At 41.7% G+C, this 13,830-nt stretch overlaps 1 protein-coding gene across 1 annotated transcript in view; it reads right to left on the reverse strand.

Annotated features, from left to right (window-relative positions):
* The window catches only part of LOC135494458 (eukaryotic translation initiation factor 4E type 2-like), an 89,430-nt gene that overhangs the window by 73,971 nt on the left and 1,629 nt on the right, over positions 1-13,830 (reverse strand). Inside the window, exons 2-3 of the mRNA XM_064782454.1 lie at positions 10,186-10,240; positions 9,458-9,589 (exon numbers count right to left, since the gene is read on the reverse strand). Coding sequence (XP_064638524.1) covers positions 9,458-9,589; positions 10,186-10,240 — 187 coding nt within the window. The remainder of the gene's footprint in view (positions 1-9,457; positions 9,590-10,185; positions 10,241-13,830) is intronic.

The following is a 13,830-nucleotide window of genomic DNA, read 5'->3' on the forward strand; positions in this document are numbered from 1 at the left end:
ACATGTTTTGATATGCCGAGGACACATGGCTCAAGAGAACTTTCTGAGTATCAGAAAGGTCAGTTGATGTCATTGAAAGCTGCAGGGAGGAGTAATCGAAATGTGGCAAGGGAAATTGGTTGTTCTCATGCAACAGTGCAATTTTGGTGGACCCGCTTCCACAATGAAGGAAATCTTCATCGCCGAGAAAGACCAGGTGCCCCAAAATGCACCACTGAACGAGAGGATAGACAGCTTGTTAGGCAATCGAGGATGCATCCGTTCAAAAATGTGAAATCCTTAAGAAATGATGTGGGTTTGAGGGCCAGCCTTTCAACTGTTAAGCGGCGCCTAAGAGTGGCAGGACTAAACGGTTGCATTGCAGCACAGAAGGACAAACTAACTGATGCCCACAAGTTGAGCACATACAACTTTGCAGTGGCTCATCAAGACTGGACTATTGAACATTGGCGTCAAGTTGCATTCACTGATGAGAAGACTTTTGTCGTTGGAGATAATGGTCAAGTTTTCGTTCGCAGGCCAAAAGGCCAACGCTTTCATTCAGAATACATCAAAATTGTTCAAAGAAGTGGTAGATTCAGCGTGCCTGTCTGGGCATGGATGAATTCACGTGGAGACGGACAGATAGTGTGTATAAATGGGAGGTTTAACCAGAATCAGTATCTGCAAGTTCTTGCAGATCAGATGGACAACATTCATCATGCTTTTCCTGACAGACTTATTTATCAACAGGATAAAAGTCCAATACACACAGCTAGGCGTGTTGGACAGTGGCTTCGTGACCGGGAAATTGAAGTTTTGGACTGGCCTTCTAAAGGGGCTGACATGTCGCCAATTGAAAATGTTTGGTCAAAGGTTCAGAGAGATGTGGACTTTACAAATGTTACTGATCAGGATGAACTGTGGCTTGCTGTCGAGGAAAGTTGGAATCGTCTTCGTGAGGACCACGAGTATTGGGAGGGATTGGTTGTGTCACTTCCTGATAGAATGAGGGCTGTTATAGAATCTAGGGGTGACTGGACTAGGTTTTGAATAAACTGTTGTTGTATGGTGATAGTAAAGGTGGGGTAGAGACTAAGCACAGTAAAAAAAACCCACTATAGTCTGGTTCAATCTAGAGGTGAACCATTGGAATGCCAGTGTGGAACAGTCAATTTTGACCACAAGATTTTATTTGCGTGTTACCCTTATGAAATTAACTTCTGGCTGAGAATAGTCCATGGGCCAATGTTTATTATTGAGCAAGGTCATCCGATTCATTATGCCATAACATGTAACCTTAATTATGTCATTATTGCCACACTCTAACCACAAACTACATTTCCAATGGTCCACCTCTAGGTTGAACCAGACTATAAACATCTTTAAAAAAGCCCGTGTAGATTTCCCAAGTTTAGGCCATGAATTACACTGAAAATAAATGCCAAGTTACAAAATAATTTCTCTCCATTTTCCTTTGACAATAGCAGTTGTTATTCAATAAGACCATAATCTGATCAGCTTCTATTCAAGATGATCAATGAATGCAAAATAACCCATAAAAGGCCTCATTGGACCTTTGTTAATAGGGAAGTGGTGAAGCTTGAGGGGTCATCTTGGAGTGCTGTTCACTGGACACAGAAACAGAGTGCCAAAATCCCAACAAAGTTGCCATTTTCACGTTAAAAAATCAAATATTTTGAAAATTTTTGATGGTAATATCCATCTATGCAGTAACAAGAAGATTTTACAGGTGAAAATTTTCAGGAATTGCAGAGTTTAAGAAAATCTCAATTGGACCGGTAATCTTTGAACAACGACAAAACCGAAGTCCGCCCATTGATCAGAAAAATCATTTTGCCAAATGATGGACAAATGACCTAACTACCATGCATCAGAAATTGGGGAAAAAATATTGGGGAATAACGGAGTAATTTACAAATATCAGGTGGTTAATAACTTCTGACCGAGATTGTACATGAAATGCGGTTGCGATCTGCTTATTAGTTTCAACAATTTCATGGGGGGAGGATCCCCAGACAGCACAATTGTAGCCAAAACCCTGACCAGTACATTATTGTCAATAAAGAGGCTGTGTAGTGTGTTCACCTATATAGGCCTAGATAACACTTCGGCCTAACACCTATAGTCTACATGTATTCGAGTTCTGTGCAACCATGACGACACATGAGTAGGCCTAATAGTTTTGATAGGTTGTGATGGAGATGAACTAACGTGGGTATCAAGTCAAAACACACGGCCCCCATTTTACATTTTAAACTTCTGAGACATCATGACTTTTGTTTTGAATTTTTTGTCACTTAATTTAAAGATTGAAATTGAAATAAAGTTGAACTGATCAAGCCTCATTGGGTGTTACATCTTATTTAGTGTTTCAGATGCACTTTTCAGGGTCTAAATCAAAACATTCAGATTGGAGATGGATTTTTTTTCAAAGTCTCCCAAAGTGGCTCAAATGAGTTAACCAATTGTTAAAAACTTCCTGACTTCAACAAAATTAACTTATTTTAACCAACAAAGATGATTAGATCTTAAGAGAAACCGCAAATAAGGCTCTCAGGAGTGATTTCATGAAAATAAATTGGGGCCGTTTCGACTTGGGGCTGTTTTGAGAAGGGGCCGTTTTAACTGGTAAGCCTAATGTGGACAGTTGTCAGTTGACAGCTCCAGTGCCAGTGGGGCAACTTCCCCAGAACTTAATTTCATCTAGGCCTATTCGGAATCACTAGATCACACTCTGTCAATCCCATGACAAGAAATGTTGGTACATTCATAGTAATAAAGACTTTCGGGGCCCTTCTCTTGACACCTTAAATGAAATGGCCAGGGCCATTGTGCTCACCTCATGTGGAGGAAAGATGGATAAAGAGCATGGTATTGTGTCATGTAGTGTTAGGTTTGATGGAGGTCCAAGCAATTACAATTTCCCCAAAATGGCCAATTTACAGTACATTCGACCTCTGTGACCTTGAAAAGTAGGTCAAATCAAAGAAGACCCGGGTGACACATTGAATGGTTGTTAGAATTAGATGTACCTATGATATAAAATTGGTGCCAATCGGGCAAGTCATTATTAGGAATAATGGCATTTTGAAGAATTTAGGATTTGGCCCCCTCCCTGGAGGCCAAACGGCAAATCAGATCGCACCAAACTTCGGTACCTGAGATCACCTGACCAAGGGGTACATGTGTACTTAATTTGTGATCAATAGTCATTGCAGTTAAGAAACGTGCCATAGTTACGGCCTGACGGCGAAGTTACGCCATTTGACCTCTGTGACCTTGACAAGAAGGTCAAATTAAAAACCTGTGTGACATATACTGTATGGTGGTTAGATGTACCCATGATATCAAATTGGTGGCAATCGGGCAAGAAGTTAAGGAATAATCACATTTTTAAGGTTTTTGGATTTTGCCCCCTGGTGGTCAAGTGGTGAATCATATTGGACCAAACTTCGGTCCCTGAGATCACCTGACTAAGGGGTAAATGTGTATCAAATTTGGTATCGATAGTCATTGCAGTTTAGAAACGTGCCATCGTTACATCCTAACGGCCAATTTACACCATTTGACCTCTGTGACCTTGAAAAGGAGGTCAAATCAAAAACCCGGAGGATATATGATGCACCTTTGCTAGAAGTACCTACCATATTTTTTTCAAAATTTCCGACTACTATTAAGGGAGATATTGCATATTTTCACTTTTAACGTTTGGCCCCCTGGTGGCCAAACCATGAAACGAATCGGACCGAAACTCGGTCTCAAAGGTGTCATTACATAAGGGTACATGTGTACCAAGTTTCAACTCAATAGCTCTAACAGTTACGAAACGTGCCCTGCTAACGGACGACGGACGACGACGACGACGACGGCGACGACGACGGACGACGGACGCCACGGTATGGGATAAGCTCACCTCTGCTAAGAGGTGAGCTAAAAATCTGCAATTCAGCCCACTATCAACGGTCCATGTCGTGATGTCTTTGTGCATCCATCTACGCTGCTGGGGGCAGCCATTGTCATGATCTGTTTGATGCTGCTGGCCATGCCAATCAACTTTTCTCATCGTTCTCCTCAACAAATTCAACGAAAGGACGAAAACGCAACCGTCCTCCCTGCCATACACCTCGCCTAAAGGATTTCTTCTACAATATTATTCAAGAAATAACACTTGCCGTAGCCAAAAGTTCTACAAAAAGTCAAGATGAAATAAAATCTCTTACCTCGATCGACGGGATTTTCAAGCTGTCAACATGGTCGTTTCCGATAAGGCACTTTATTTGGCCTATTGCCAAACTTGGCACTACTTTACTTCAGCGTCCCTTGAACTGCTTCGTTAAATGCACGGAATGTCACTAAAAAACGCATAAACCATCTCGAAATAATTCATTACATATTTCGACACTTTGACACGCATCTTTTTCTAGTGAACATACAGACCTATATCATCGCTTATTGTGACGAACTCGGATATCAGTCCGCCAGAGAAACCCGGCCCGAGAACAACCCATTTACCGCCATTTCTTGGACACAGCACACCCTCGCCGTGCCAGGCTAATCATTCTACATTTTACTATGCTCCAATGATTACCCAAATGTTTAATCACTATTACAAGAAAATTGTAATTCTTTATCCAGGAAAAATATCGCATTTTCTCTCGACAGAAAATTTCAAAATGTTTAGAATTTGAAATTCCATTAAAAAAGGTCTGTCACATTCGGTCAATTAATACCCTTTTTTGATAATGTTTGTCTGCACTTTTTTGCGAAGGGCTACACACTTCGTGGCAGGCGATTTGGATATTGCCTGTTCACTCAGTCTGCAGCCAATCAACATGCAGCCTGAGATTTGAATTTGTTGTGATTTCTTTGGCGTGCAAATTGGACACAGCAGACGGGCTAACCACGTGACATGGAGTCTGGAACATGTATAGGTCACGCCTACTGATTTACAATCATTAACATTCAATTGTAGAAAGAATAAGGCGGCGCTGTCAGCTTGAATATACATACTCCGGTTGCCAATTTTTGAGTTACGCTCCGCCTCTGACAGTGACAAGTTGTACACACGTCAGGAAATGGCGATCGCACGCTGACATTTAACGGAAATTCCCAACTTCCTAGGTGATTATCAAATAATAACACAACGACACGGAGAGATACAGAAGTATGTATCTAATAAGAGTTACGTGATACGCGTGAGATATTTGATTGTCTGTGGTTTTGTTGGGTGCAATAAGCGATTTTATTGGGGCATGTTTTCGTGTGCGTGATCACGAATACAGAATGGTGTTTTGCATAGCATTCCCGATCGGCCGAAGCCGTCGAGCTGAAACAAATCGATTCACCGCCTACACTTTTACTCCGATTTTGCTGAAAATTGGTTGCAAAGAGGCTTGATGTATTCCGCACAATTCGTAGGAAGTGAATTTCGAAAAAAATTATTAAAAATGTTTTTTCTAAGTAAAAATGGCCGTTGCTAGGCATGGTTGCTAGGCATATGCTGCCACAGACATATCCACGGAAAAACTGACAATAAGGGTCTGCACTGCGTTAGCGACGACCCAAAAATCTTGTGGCAGAAAATAATGATGACTCATCTTGCGATTTCGAGATTTCTCATCTCGCGGTTTATAATAAGCAGCAAGCCGCCACATTGGCTAAGTGCTTTCATTAGCCAGAGCCAACCCTGTGTGCTCTAATAAATAGAGCTATTCACCCAAGAAAATCAATATTCCCTGTGTCTGCGAGATATCAGCTGGCTAAACCTGGCAATGATACCATTTTTAATGGTTTAGGTCAGTTCGAGTTATGGGAGGATTGAGACATTTTGTCAATAGAGAAGTAGTATGTACATTTTGTTGCGCCTCAAGGTACTGTGGGCAAAGTTTTTGTCAGAGGTTTCAGAGCTTGTTTTAAAACACAGAGCCCACTCACAGTGCCTTTTGCGGATGATCTGTCTCCACAGAGGAAAATTAGGAGGATCACTAAGATATGAACAAATGCATGCATTACATGATGCAGTACCTCATGAAGGCAAGGACTTGAAGGAGTGAAAGTTAAATGTCAACAGGTACAGTGGGAAAAGTTGTTCCGATCAAATATGCACTCTTCCTAAATCTCTCCTCAGAACCTTCTCTAAATTGTCTTGAGTGCTCTACATTTAAAAGGAAATGGTTGGAATAGGGAGCTGTAGTACATCTGTAGTACAATTTTAGTGAATACAATTGGTGCATACACTATTTCTCTAGTGTGGTCAACCTTTGAGCAACACCATCATGTGACAGCAATACTTTTCTGACCAAATTCTCATTGCCTTGCCAGTCATCCTTAAAAGCAATGCACCAGACTGCCTAACTTCCTGCTTAAAGGGAAAGGCCCATCAAAAAATGGGGAGTTTTAGACGGCCCGGTCAAAACCTTAGGCGGGAATAAGGTTTCATTGATAAATATAAGGAGTTATAAGGCCCCCAAATTACTTGTAAGGTTCAATAAATACTGGCCTTTCATTGGTTTACCGTTTGCGTATCATTTACATACTCTCATCTTGAAAAATATGACAATATTTACGATCACGTTATTGATTTTTGCAACATTTTCGGTAACGCGCCCCTTGCGGATCTGTAAGGTACCATTCGGATGCTTGAAAAATGTTAGTGGCGTGGCTCCATCTGCTACAGCTGTCACCGCGCCAGTGTTAGTCTCACGTCTTGGCGTCTGCACCACCCTTGGGGAACACCTCAATGCCGTTGGTGTACTGACGAGACCAGCGTCTCGAGAGCCTAGAGGCTCCGACATTCGCCATGAGCAGTGACAGCTAGGTCACTTGGCTGGAATGGCCCCATCTCCTCTTCACTCATGTTCATTGCCGGCAATTCTGGCAAATATCTTGAGTCGTCATGGTTGTCAAACAAGTCTTGGATAATATGCTGCTCCATTTCTTCTGTACTGTTCGGATCAGGGGCCTCGCTCTCCACCGGCCCAGAATCCACAGGCGACTCGAAATCCATACTACTATTCTCTCCATTTTCCATTTTCTCCTCTCTCCAACTCACTACTATCGCTATTGACTGCGTAACATACACTAACATTCTTTCGCTATAATTGCTAACTTCATTTACCGTACTAGAACACTGGCCTCTTTGTAGCCGATTATGTAACCCATAGTGGAAACACCTGACAGCGCTGCCCGGCATGATACACGTGCTACTGGCATATTTATAACTCGTAGTAAATAAGGTTGTAAAAATATGCAAATGAGATGCCGTATATGGAAACCATGACGTCACTAAGCAGTGCTTATTTCTGCTACGGGTGGCGCTGTTGCTTGCTTCTGGAGGCGCTATTCAACCTCTTTAACTCTGGACCCTATCACATACACTCCACTCAGTGCCAAATATAGCGTGACAGAGTTGCTAGGGTATTGCAAGTAAATTGTAATTAAAACTACCAAAACACATATCGGTGCATAAAACCCCTCGAATAAGTTGTTTTCATGAATGAATCATCCCGACTCACATGCGTTTGCGTCACCACTATCGAGCTCCACAAACCCACGATGGATTCCATCCATTTTCCTGTTTTCTCGGCGCGCTCTCAGCACGTGCCCCAATCACAGCGCTGATATGAAAACTTAAAAGAGGGCAAACGTCACGTTGTCCAACCTCGTCCCCTTTTTTGCAATGCAATTGCTAGTGTATTTTTAGAATCCGAATAATGGGCATAGGGTTGTACCCGGTTGGCAGAAATTCGTTCTCCTGGGATAGCCTAGACAAAAACCAGCTTTAACTCCACAAATTCTAAAGTACAGTACAACCTCTCTATTGCGGACACCCATGGGACTGGGCGTTGGTGTCCGTAATGTAGAGGTGTCCTTAATAGAGAGGTTATGCCATTATTGTCCAAATGTGTATTCATGTTAATGAACACGGGGATCGTGAAGCCTACATTACTACATACTCAATTTAGTTGTGAATATTAACTGCTTCAAATAATTTGATACCATTTATATGCGAACTTGAAATTTCTTTATTGGCATTTCTAGTGGAGGTGGTAATTATTTGCCAACATTAAAATATGCAGGTTGTGTTCGCACGCTACATACTACATAGACAGCGTACATCCTTATAGTTGTAAAGAATCATTTTATCGAGCTACCACACATCGAGCTTTATTCTTTGTAATTAGAACACAAGGGGACAAACAACTCAATTAATGTTACAATATACAGTAGCTTGGCAATGTGATGTACAGTGAAGATAATTAAACGATACATTCGGTTTTAATTAGGAGAGCAACGGACATTGAATTATTTCCACCAGGTAATTAACTGAACTTCGTGTCTAATTATGTTCATCAATTACGCAAACTTCACACCTGTTAAGTCTAATCGACTGCCTAAGTGAACACGGGAAGCCATTGTTTTTGTTTACTGTCCGTAATTATGAGGTGATTGGACCAAAAAGTCACCATGGCCGTGTCCGTAATTCAGAGTAGAGAGGTGTCCGCCCTACAGAGGTTTTGGTTACAGGAAATGACTTAGAAAAAATCGGGACTGAACGAACATGTCTGTAATGCAGAGGTGTCCGCAAGGGGAGGTTCTACTGTACTTTTCATCTACCTGTTTCCCCTGTGCCACGACAAAACATGAATTATCACAATCTTAAGTCGTATTGTCATGGATATTTCAAATCGTATTGTAGCTCATAATTTGACACTACTACTGCAGTTGCCGAGATCGTTCCGTAAGAGATGTTCTGATTGGTCCAAAATCGAGGCAATTTGCCTCGGCCAAAAAACAGCTTCAGTCGCTAAAAAAATCAAGGGTTTGGGTGAGTGTTTTAGCGATCTCAAAACTCTGCTGGTCAAGATGTGATGAATGTGGTTGAGACTCCATACTTTCTATCCAGAGCCATTTCATTACGCTCATTGAAGGATCTATTTGATTTAATGCCAAGCCATTTTAATCAGGTTTCAAATATCCTGTGGATCGACCAATTTAACAATAACCCTTCTTCCGCAGACTGCGATACTGCAACTCACACATAATCATTAGCGGTTAAAAGTGTGACAGAGAGTTGAGGTAAGTGCAGGAAAAAACACATGATATACATTTTCTGGCCGATTTAATACCACTTTTTTTCTCACTCCTCCCAATTAAAAAACCTCCCAATTGGAAAGTTTCTCCTCTGACAATTACGGCAAGTGGGGCCATTTTTGTAATGTACAATGATGGAGTGCTACCACTGGTCTTGGCATGGTAGGAAACTATTCATCTGGCAGCCACCTTCTAATCGATAGATTTGCTTAAGTTTCTGACTTGTACGGCAGTTTGCTGAAACTAACCTATCCACACTAGTAACACTAGGAAGTGCAGAATGCCTGACCAGGGGTTACAGGGTTTGTACTGATTGCTGCATGCACACTTACCACACCGGCTCACTAAACTGCATACTTACAGAGGCAAAGGTTCCAACTCTTTTGAGATTCTGATCATAACTAACAGACTGCTTCCCAGGAGATCTTCGGGAAAACCACAGACTATAAATAAACTGGAGGGTATGTTCTCCTGGACCAGGTTTGACTATTTTCTGCAATAAATTATGAAACAAAATCAATATGAGAGTATGACAAACAACAAACCACAGATTAATTTTTTGTACAGTTAACAAGCACATCTACATCCTCCAGTCACTGTACTTTATACCCACCCCGCTGTGTGCCAATGTGAAGCATGGGATGTGAAGGTGTTTGTGACTGACAAGCAGGCAACTAGAACTATCCATACGCTATATTTTAATGGCCACTCTTGCCTGACTGGCGACTCCATCTGCAGTTGCAGTCATAATGGACATCGATCAGACCAAAAAATGACTAGGGCACCTCTCCCACCTCAACCCATCATCATGCCACAGAAAATTAAAGTCCGTTGGGCGATTTGTTCTGCAACTAAATACTAGAATGATTATGTGGAATCAAAGATGGCCAACTGTTCACCATTGGATCTCAGATTGGGGCCAAAATAAATCAGGCTTGGTCAAGCCTCAGGACCCTACGTTCATGGCTAAAAAGTTTTAAACCAGTCAATGACAATGCAAAAAAAGAAGAAGATATGCACTGATGCAAGGATCATTTAATTTTGACCAAGAGTGTACACTACATTGATAATATTGAAAGATAAACCAACCCTGTTCTTCTCTTCTTCTTTCATATTTTCTTCTTCACTGTCATCGTTTTTCAACCTGCAAGAGAAACAAGTGACTGAATTCAAGCTTGGAGTAGAGCTGACCCAGACATTGCACCCGACTAATCGAATATCAGTATTGAATGCATTTGTTATGCCGGGGTCACACTGGGGTTTTAACACGAATTGAATTCGAATTAAAACGTTGATACGTATTGGGGCGTCACACTCAATTCGGTTCATACCGATCTCAATCCGCTTTAACCAACACGGTTCTTAAACCGAATTGAATGCGAATCAGCTAATCCGAATCAACGAAACCGTATTAGGATTTCAAGTGTGACGCGCTTGATACGAATTAAGGTTTTCGATCGCACTACGCATGCGCCCGGCGCATGGAAAGTGACCTTTGACCGCGGGAACTAGTGCTCCGGACTAGTTAACTGATGTATCTAAATGATCTCATTAACTCAAATCGTTTTTCGTTATGCCATAGAATAGGGAAAAATCAACTCCCTTGCACGTGACTTGCATTTCCATTTCCTGGCAAGGTATGTTGCCGCCGGTTCGTTGGTCAAAGGAACGCTGGTCAGCAACATCGTCGCGGCGGGGTTTTCCCCGGTTTTGGCCTCGTTTTCGAGGGCGAGGCCGGGATTCTCCGCTAATAGCGACGGTGGTGTTGACTCGCTGAGGACACTCCTCTTTGACCCGAACTTTGGCAATAGGCATGGCCGGGAGATGGAAATGGTCAAGCACCTTACGCGATTTTAACTTGTTATGACTGTGTGATACTGTGATATTACATGTATATACTTATATGTTTTGTACTCGTAAATTTTATTCTCCCATATGGGAGGTTAATAAATAATAATAATAATAATAATAGATGGCGCGTCGTTAGTATGCATTGAGTGTGGCGCGTTTTAAACCAATTAGAATGGGTATTCGGGCCAGTGTGACGCGACCGTTCTGAAACTGGATTAATCAATTCGTATTCCGGAGAGCGCTCTACGGAATTCGGTTTCAATTCGCATCCAGTGTGAACACACCATAAGCAAACAAGGCCATTGAAAGCACAAATGAAATGGCCAGGGCCATTGTGCTCACCTCATGTGGAGGAAAGATGGATAAAGAGCATGGTATTGTGTCATGTAGTGTTAGGTTTGATGTAGGTCCAAGCAATTACAATTTCCCCAAAATGGCCAATTTACAGTACATTCGACCTCTGTGACCTTGAAAAGTAGGTCAAATCAAAGAAGACCCGGGTGACACATTGAATGGTTGTTAGAATTAGATGTACCTATGATATAAAATTGGTGCCAATCGGGCAAGTCATTACTAGGAATAATGGCATTTTGAAGAATTTAGGATTTGGCCCCCTCCCTGGAGGCCAAACGGCAAATCAGATCGCACCAAACTTCGGTACCTGAGATCACCTGACCAAGGGGTACATGTGTACTTAATTTGTGATCAATAGTCATTGCAGTTAAGAAACGTGCCATAGTTACGGCCTGACGGCGAATTTATGCCATTTGACCTCTGTGACCTTGACAACAAGGTCAAATTAAAAACCTGTGTGACATATACTGTATGGTGGTTAGATGTACCCATGATATCAAATTGGTGGCAATCGGGCAAGAAGTTAAGGAATAATCACATTTTTAAGGTTTTGGGATTTTGCCCCCTGGTGGTCAAGTGGTGAATCATATTGGACCAAACTTTGGTCCCTGAGATCACCTGACTAAGGGGTAAATGTGTACCAAATTTGGTATCAATAGTCATTGCAGTTTAGAAACGTGCCATCGTTACATCCTAACGGCCAATTTACGCCATTTGACCTCTGTGACCTTGAAAAGGAGGTCAAATCAAAAACCCGGAGGATATATGATGCACCTTTGCTAGAAGTACCTACCATATTTTTTTCAAAATTTCCCGACTACTATTAAGGGAGGAATGTATGTTTTTATGGGGCACCATACCATTGGTTTTGCAGATCTTCTCGTTTTTTCTAAAGAATAATCAATATTTGCTAGCAGGCTTTTCATGCTCCCAGGTGAGGTATGAAGAAGGTTCTATGTTCTTCAGGTTCTTTGTTCATCAGTCTGGTGTTCCTCAAGAGTCAAGTGTCTTCCAGTCTCTTGGCCTGCAAAAACCCTTTCCAACCAATTTTTTATGCATTAACCATTCGGCAACATGTTGGTGGGGGGAAAAACCTGATCCCTGACCCCTTGAATTGGTTGCCCAGGTACGACCACAAGCAATTGTCTCAAGGAAGCCACCAGTACGACCTCCTGGTAGTCTTGCCATGCCAGTGAAAAAGGAAGGGTAATGATGGTTGAGGGTTGCAGTTAGGGTACCAACTACCATCAAAGGAGTACCTCTTCCTCGCTCTGGGTTAAACGTGTCAAAGGACTACACCATCATGAAGGTTTGGGGGTTCCACTCGGCGCCCTGGGGTAAGCATCTCGGAAGGACTTATTGAGAGGCCAATAGGGGGTTTGAGGGGCCTTCCCCACAATGCACTGGCTAAAATATTCTTAATGTAGCTGTACAGTGTTTATATGCACCAAATTCGAAATTAACTAAGAAATAAAGTCATATTTATTAGACATTATTGACGAGAAAATCGCAAAGCTGGCATCTTCCACCGTCAATATTATTGTCACGTGCAGTAATCAATCTCCACACCAGAGAGTTGTTCTCTACCCAAGTCTTTCACCCCTGGCAGCAATATGTGAGGAGGTGACCGATAATGATTCAATAAAAACAAAAATTACATCAAATTTCTCAATAGGGTCATTCCATTGGTGATTGATAATATTCTTTTGTAATAGCATTCTGCGAAGTTACTATTTATAGCTCACAAGGTCATTTGCATAAGATATTGATGACGTTTTAGTCACGTGACAGTCCGACATCGACACTTATTTCTACGCATTTGAGCTTATTTCAAAGTCAATTATCTTTGACCCTGCATTGTTTTTAGCATGAATGATACCATAGAGTCAGAGAGAGAAACATTCAGAACAATTATGTAGTATTTCCAACACTCGGACATGTGCCAGATTGAATCTAACTGATCCAGTTAGAAAGCCTGAATCCATTACGAAACCGCATGTTTGTCCGACATTGCCTGTAATTCAGCGATGGGGAAATAGAGGGCAGCAGCTGCAGTGACGTCATCTTCGCGGAATGCTATTTCAGAAAGATAAAAAAATACATCTTGATGCTCTTTTTTCGTCATGGCAATTTTGATGATGTTAAAAAGTGCACCATTTTGCACAAAATGGCGCCGTTGTTGTCAGCGGTTAAACACATGTAAAATGCAATGACATGTTTTCGCGAGGCGATGTAATCTCTAAACCTATTTTTAGACTGTCTGAAACGAGCCGTCTTCGAAATCAAGTTGGTTTCGAAACGGCCTCCAAATTCACTTAAAATTTTAACCAATTTCCGTCTATGGATTTGGCTTTAAAATATGTTTTTCATCAACCGCAAAGGGTAGTGTTTTTAAAGCAATTCTTGTTATGGTTTAACCCTTTCGCTGCGCCGCTCAAAATTATTTCAATAATGATTCCTTGCTGCCCCAAAATACTGTAAAAGCCAATTTTAACATAGGTAACTTTGAGGCCAATATACAGCCTGAAG

This window comes from Lineus longissimus, chromosome 10, assembly GCF_910592395.1.
Source record: "Lineus longissimus chromosome 10, tnLinLong1.2, whole genome shotgun sequence".
Lineage (NCBI taxonomy): Eukaryota > Metazoa > Nemertea > Pilidiophora > Heteronemertea > Lineidae > Lineus > Lineus longissimus.